Below are 7,934 nucleotides of genomic sequence, written 5' to 3'. Positions count from 1 at the left end.
ACCTCCTGCAATATATACATCACAGTAAGTTCCGATGTTTACAAGAGGTGCTTTCCTGCAGACACAGAGCAGGAAGCCTTTCAAGAGGATGCTTTCAGTGGCATGAGGCTAGATCGCTTTATCTGATCAGAACCACTAAACAAATATCATGGAGGTAATTAGGTTGGATATTAAAACCAAGGCCAACGGGTTTCTACCTTCACAAAGAAGAGGGATTTGTTTGAAAGAGCATCTTAGGATTTTTGCAATCAGGTATACACATTTTCATTCATGACACACTCCAATTAAATACTTTTCTGTGTCTTCAAGTTACAGTATTTTTCGGACTAAAAGACACACTGGAGTATAAGATCCACCATGATTTTGAAGAGGTAAATTTTTTTGGAAAGGTTTTGCACTCTGCAGGCCTCCCAAACCCTCTGCACGCCTCGTCATTTGCAAAAAAAAAAGGGGGGGGGGGCATGCAGAGCCTTTGGGAGGCTTGTAGAGTGCTCCTGGGGGCTGGGCAGAGGGGCAAAAACAAGAAAAAACTGCTCATTTTTTTGCCTGTTTTTGCCCTCCCCAACTCCCAGGAGCACTTTACAAGCATCTCAAACCCTCTGCACATCCATGTTTGCAAGAGGTGGGGGTTGGTAGGCCAAAAATGCTGTATTCAGTTGTTGGAAGAAATGTCCTTCTGGGTTCGGCTCCAAGTGGGGAAAAAGACACTGGAGACATGGAGGCTGCTTGGAAATATGGTTTTAATGGTGGACAGGACCACATGGCTTGAGTCCCGAACAGAAAATGTGATCACATGCTTCAATGTTGGTGGAGAAGAGAAGAGAAAAGGGAAGCTGAGATGCTGAGTCCCTGGTTTTATGCCCTCTCTGGCCTTTGATCTTGATCTTGTCTTCTAATTGGTTGTCAGACTCCCATGGGGCCATGCAGGGGCAACTCTCTAGGCTGTGTTTTGAATCCAGGTTTGGTTGAGTTCTCAGATGCTATGTGGTGAGTGAGTAAAGGCTGATCATGCCTTAATTAATCCCATCACCTTGGAGCTGAAGGGGAGAACTCTTTATTATGTAAAGGGACTGCCTTGGGCAATGGCCCATTGACAAAGGGGGATGGGCAGGAAGCTGCAGGAGCTATTCTCTCTTTAATAAAACATGTTTCTTCCTTTTCACATCCAGAGAAATATTCTGCCTTTTCAATATTTCCTAGGATATTTCATTTTTCTGGGAGAGGGCTGGGTGATAACTTCCTACACAGTGTATAAAACACACCCAGATTTTCACCCTCTTTTTTGGGGGGGAAAAGGGTGCATCTTATACTCTGAAAAATACGGTACTATCCTTAGGCTGTTTCTCCTAGATCCATGTGCAGGATAACGCACAGCTGTGTGGACTACAGGTGCCGAGAATCATAATACAGCAGTTTCTATGGAACCATGGCTTTATTGTGTCTGGTCTAATGTTCACTAGCATGCCTTCTGAGAATCTTTCATCACTTCTATGGCTTTGGTACAAAATGACTATCAGTGGAAAAAACTAATCTGTCAATAAGTCTTGTATCACACAGGCTTGTATGCAGTGTCCTAACAGCTTAGACTTCTTTTCTTAGATTTGTATTTTTGTTAGTTTTTAGAACTCAAATGTATGGTGGATGGTTAAAAATGCAGATAATGTCACCTACTAATCCACTAACAAGGGAAATATAAAATATGTGTTTTATACCTGATAAAGTGCTACATTTTTTACTCTTTAAGTCTTGGAGCCGTACGATTCATCACAGGTTGGGCCCCTTAGTTTTTGGAGCTAGAGTTGAACTGGATTTTTATTTTATTTTTTACTGTAAGTAGAAAACTTCCATCTTTATTATGCTTATTAGAATTGTAAGCAGCAGATATTCCCCTTTGTAATAAATTGTATTTCTGCCATTTCTAATATTGCACTTGTCTTTCTGAGAAATCTTAGTTTACAAATGCTTAAGGGAATGTCTGAAAAAAAATCCATATATGCTAACAGCTAGCAGATGAAAATCTCATCATTATAGAAAATTATCCATAACAAAAGATGCAAGGAAGAGGATGCTGAATTTTAACAACCCTCTCTCCTTTTATCTGATATTGTTGAATACAAGGAGAGAGGACTGGATAAGTAATTTAAATTCATTTCCTTAAAGGAAAGAGGAAGAAGTAGAGTTTGCAGTGTTGGCCCAGTGACAGGAAAAACAAGAACTGCATTGAATATAAACTGTCCATCAGGATGCTACACTTCTTTTAAACAGTAATAATTTTTCCATAGTATTTTTAAGTATATATTTTTAAAGTGTTAGAGTGCCATAGAATAATTTTAAAAGTGGTCAGAGCTTTGCTCATGATTTCATAAGCCATCCAGGAAATTAACATGGTTTGTTGACAAAGAATATGATTATCAAGCTGACTTTTCATTATGATCTCTCCCACCACATCCCCCAGGTAAGAGCCCCCGTGGGTTCTTAGCACATCTATTAACTAGCAAGGAAGGTCACAACAATAATTTCTAATGACGAGAAAGATTTTCTTGGAACTTATATTACAGACTGTTTTATGCCACCTTTTTCCATAGATGTGAACTTCATTTTAATAGAACTCTGAACTAAAAAGTAACCCAATGATTTATTCATTTCAGTGTCAAACTGTTCATGAGTGTTGCACATCCAATGACGTTTCATACAAAATATCCCATAACTTTGTTTAAGAAAATATACGGAGTCATGAATTAGGAAAATGACCTTTATTAGACAAATAATTTTACAGGTATAATTAAAATATATTTTTATAAAACCAGATCACAAAAATTTACAGAATATTTATATACAAATTCATTCCATAGGGCAATTCTTATCTTTATTAAGAAAAAGCTCTGCAAACATACACATACTTTATTTTAATTGAAAAGTTTTGCATTGGTTACAGAAATATTTAATTCCTTTGCAGTTACCGAAAACCAAAGTGCTGTGTGCTATTTGGCAGATTGCTGACTGTTTAACTGGCCATTTAGGTCAGGTGCACTGAGATGGGAAAATAAGATTTTTAAAAATGAACCAAAGGAAAATTACTCAAGGAATAAAACTAAAAGATTAAAAAGCCAAACAAACTACCAAGCTGTTAAATCAGCACATTATGGCATTCAATAGTTTGTGTGCTATATCTATTGATTGCTATCTAAAAGAGAAATTGAAATCATACTTTCCCTTCACAATTTTTCACCAATGTATTTCTTTACAGCAGAAGCTGATATTGATGTTTTGAAGAAATTGCATTGCATCTCATTCTAAGAATTGTGCTTAAATGAATAGGATTTTTCAGATTTTCTTAATTTTTGGAGGAAATGTTTTCAGAAGTAATGTTCATATTAACCAGACACTGTGTGCTTTAAACTAGGTCACTGCACTAGAAAAAGTAGATGAACTTTTAAAATGTTCTTTACAATTCTTCGGTTTTACTTTTTCTTTCTGAACACCATTCAAAATGTCTTTTTTTTAATATTAAGCTTCACCTCTTTGAAAAAGTGGGTGTGATATCCTTCCTCGGGTCAAGGAAATGTATAGTGCATCTTATTGCTGATAAATTTTAAAATTATTTACTTTAAATAAGATGATAATGAAAAGGGTCCTCAATTATTCTTACATTTCTTAGTTGCATGTTTTATTTATAATTTATAGGCAACCTTATAATTTATAGGCAACAAATTATAGGCAACTCCAATAGACTCCAAGCTTATGGTTAGTTGTTCTATAAAACTCAATAAAGTCTTTCTTTTTTCTCTTTTTCTTTTTTTGACTGGATGGAAAAATATTGTTGTCGTGGTGGTTTTCTGTTAGGTGGTCTTTGGGTATCATTTCTAGAAACCTGCATGCACCAACTGATAACCGTTGCTCTAGAAGTGTACCCTGAATATTCCGATACGCAGACATATTCTCCTGTTCAAGAATACAGCACCATAGATTGCACATTAGTGATGGTTATGACCATTTAAATAACTATGACCTTCCAACTCTAAGACCTTGTGACAGAGTTGGATATTAGATGAAACTCCATGGAATTGCTAAGTTTGGAGTTGGTCAAAGATATTCTAGAGTCTATTGGATTTGAACAAGAATTCTAAAAACAGGTAAAAATGTTTCAGAAACATTGGATTTAAAACAGTCCTAGTTCAAGTTACATCTTTCTCCTGCAAATCTAAGGATGTTGAATCTTTATGAGGTTTATATTTTTCATTCGGTAAAGTGCTGGGGCTGCTTGGCACAATTCATGCCAGTGCAAGGAGTCATCTTGTGTCCCTCAGTTAGAAAAAGCCCCCAATCGCCAAAATTCCCAGCTCCACAGATCACATCATAGGAGATATTTAAAACATATTTTCTAGCAATGTTTCCACAGAATTGGGATACCTGCCAATAAATAAACAATAATATATTTTCCAGACCCTTTGAAATGGGAAAGCATTCCATTTGTCATAAAATCATGCTAGCCTACAAGCTCATTTTGCTCAATGTTTTCATTTGTCATGTTTGCTCTTTCGTTTCATTCAATGCTTGCAGATATATCATTGGCACAGAAAGAAATATATAATCAAGTAAAACAGCCTTTTCTGCTCCCGTGTTCTCCTTGCCCATATCTCCAGGAGGCAGCTCAAATAATGCAAAGATGCTATTGCCAAAGCAATTCATGAATGGCAACCGAGTCTACCAACTTGTCTCTGAACTTCTTCAACCATTGTCTTGGCTGGTTTAAACTGGCTCATAGGCCAAGTACCTGTTCCCATCATATATATCTTCGGATACCCTGCGAAAAAGGAAATACTGCAATTTCTTCATCTCATGGGATGAAATTTCACATAGATTGGCCTTATCCTTTCTTATCCTTTCTCTACATTTTAGATGTGCTTTTTTGACTTTTTTCCAGGTGCCACAAATACAGTATTTCAGAAACACTCAACAACAGTCAAAGAAGTAATATTCCACTTCTTCAGATATGGCTTTTCACTTTATATTCATTTGCTAAGCTTGGGATATTGTCCTTCTAGGACTGCAAGGAGGCAACTCAGGAACCGTGAATTTTCTTTCTTTCCTTTTTTTTTTTTTTTGGCCAATTTTTGGTAGCTGATCCCAGTTTGGCAACAATTTCAGTCAACATTTGAGGCAGATTGAGCCAGTCCATTCTTTCTGGTATTCTTAGGGAAGTGCTCCACTAAAAGTACTAATTGGCAAGCACAGAAGAGAGCAGAAATCAGAGGAATCTTGGGGAGGAAGTAATGAAGTGGGATTTCTTCTGGTGCAGGGCTCATTGGTCTTGGGTTTGTAGCATGCAGAGATTTCACATCTATGAAAACAAGAAGACACCAAAGTCACTCTAATGCAATTCAGCCAGACATGAAATTACTTCCAATACTGTGGCAAGTCAAATATCTGAATGTCTCTAACAAGAAAATATTGAATAATACAGACTGATTATCCTTTGATAAATGGTACACTGATGTAGCAACTTTCCTTGAAACTGTAGATTGACTACACCAATGTGGGCACCAGCTGGGGTAGCAAAGTAGCAGTAGCACATTACCTGCTTGTAACCTGTCCAGGTGGCTTCTGATCATCTGAACACCCCAGATGGATCAGAAGGTCGATCAAACAGATTTTCAAAGCAACAGTTTTAAATGAGATTCTCCTTTTTCCCATTACAGGATACTAACCCTATATTAGGATTCCCTATAAAGAAATTAAACACTGGATAACGTTTCCAGTCAGATATTACTCGCTTAATACCACTATATAATCTTCTCTGGCTTATGCAGGATATCCGAAAGACCTAATTCTGCATATCCTTACATAGGAGCTAAAGCAGTCTGTCAGCATTCAAATGTACTGAGACTAAAATGATACCATATTACTCTGAGCAATCTCAATAACTGAAGATTAAAGAATAAAAATGGCAAACAAATTGGATTAAATCTCTGTCAGACCTGTGTAGAACGTAAACGCTTGCTAAGTTCCCTTGCTCAGCTGAAGCAAGGAAAAAAGAACAGGTATTGTAATGCATATAGCAGAAACAGAGAATAGAAAAAAATCCCAGATACTAGTAAAGAAAAACCTTAATGGTAAGGTGACCAACTGTCCTCCTTTAGGGAGGACAGTCCTTCTTTTGTAAGTTCTGTCCTCCCTCGAAAAGTGTCCTCCTACATGTCCTCCTTTTCGATATTTGAAGACTAATCTGTTGCACGTTATGTGACGTATTTGTATTTGACATGACAATTCGTCAAGACTCGGTATAGTGCGGTATAAGACGCGATTATGAGACGCATGTGCTCCGCACGGGAGACCTTGAGAGAGAGAGCCGCGTGCAAGTGGCTTTGTTTACTTCTTACTGAAACACAACATGGCACATACGAACGCAGTAGACTCACGGCACATCAGCAATTGAATGACTCACGGTAATTATTTCTTTCTCAGTGAATATTCAATTATACAGAGGTAAGTACAATTCACGTTTTATTAAACAGTTTTTAATGGTGTTTTTTTTACTTCATCGCAAGTATATTGAACAGATATTGAATCTTGTGTTAAATTTTTATCTAAAGAAATGCTAGACATTAAAATAGACAACAATTGTCTCTTTGAAGAAATTAGAAGACTGAATGTATATTTAAATTCTGAAAAATTAATACAATGGGAAAATCAACATGTTGAAATTGATAAAAGATGGGTGGATATTTACAGCCATTTCAAAAATGCACATATTCCATGTGAACATATATTTATACTTGTTCAATTTACGTTGTGCTGCCCTGGAATTAATGCAGCAGTTGAAAGAGTTTTTTTCAATTGCCAATGATTTTTTGACAAGTGAGAAATCGAGATTGAATGTTGATACTCTAGCTGCAGCACTTGCCGTAAAATTCAATATGAGGATATTTCTTGTTCAGATATTTCCAATATATTGTTAGAAGATGATACATTGACAAAAAATATTAATTCAATGGAAAAGTACTCATTTAAATAATAATTAACAAGCATGTAAGCATAATTACAATATAAAATGTTGCAAATGTTTTTATTATGCATATATCATATTTTAGTGTATTATTGTTGCAATGAATAAAATATTTCTTTTATTTGAGATTTTTTTCCCCAATTTATTTGTTCTCCTTTTCATTGTAAAAAAGTTGGTCACCTTAGCATTTTGGACAATAGAACGTGTTTTGTCCTCCTTTTCATTGTAAAAAAGTTGGTCACCTTATTAATGGTCAAACCTAATGTGCTTCCAAAATGGCATTTTTTCACTTTGTAGAATGGCTAAAACCCTACCAATCTATCCCTCATCAAATGACAAAGCCAGTGCTGTCCACTCTCACCCACCTGGTAACACTCTGCAGAATTTTCCGTTCATCTTGATCAAGACATACAGCAAAGGAGCAGTTAACTCCGGTGATCTGGACTTTGTCCACTTTCAACTGATATATACCAATTTGCTATAAGAAAAACATACATAAGATTGTTTCATAGAGACACATTTTTGCTTCTCTCAGCCATAGCAATTGGGACAATGGGTGGCATCATTGATCAGGTACCTGATTGAAACTCTTTTTAGATTTAGAGCTTTGCCTCTTGATTACCTCTGTGGCAGTAAGAGTCAAGCATTCTGTTTTGGGACCTGGAAGACAAAGGAAATAAAGGTAATAGTCAAATGTGGAATTTCCACCCCAACCTTCCCAAACTGTTTAACCAGTAATTATTAATTATTGAACTACAACACCCCCATTCTCAATCAGCATGACTGTCACTGCATCATGGAACACTTAATAAAGTCATTTGCATTAGCCTATGCAGAATATAACATTCAAATTTGTCTTTAAAAAGAGGAGAAAGAAGAAAATATCCTGCCATCCTGAAGGTCCAGAAAAAACTGAAAAATATAAGTT

General features: G+C 36.3%; 1 protein-coding gene across 5 annotated transcripts in view; it reads right to left on the bottom strand.

Annotated features, from left to right (window-relative positions):
• Positions 1 to 2,746: 2,746 nt before the first annotated feature.
• Positions 2,747 to 7,934, bottom strand: part of PIK3R5 (phosphoinositide-3-kinase regulatory subunit 5) — a 57,037-nt gene continuing 51,849 nt past the window's right edge. For all 5 annotated transcript variants that reach the window (XM_081936360.1, XM_081936363.1, XM_081936361.1 and 2 more), the window contains 3 exons: positions 7,584 to 7,666; positions 7,372 to 7,484; positions 2,747 to 5,341 (listed from right to left, as the gene is read on the bottom strand). In XM_081936360.1, coding sequence (XP_081792486.1) covers positions 5,194 to 5,341; positions 7,372 to 7,484; positions 7,584 to 7,666 — 344 coding nt within the window. In that variant the 3' untranslated portion in view covers positions 2,747 to 5,193. The remainder of the gene's footprint in view (positions 5,342 to 7,371; positions 7,485 to 7,583; positions 7,667 to 7,934) is intronic.

Source organism: Natrix helvetica, assembly GCF_964273705.1.
Source record: "Natrix helvetica genome assembly, chromosome: 1".
Classification (NCBI taxonomy): Eukaryota; Metazoa; Chordata; class Lepidosauria; order Squamata; family Natricidae; genus Natrix; species Natrix helvetica.
This window is presented reverse-complemented; position numbering and strand designations above follow the sequence as displayed.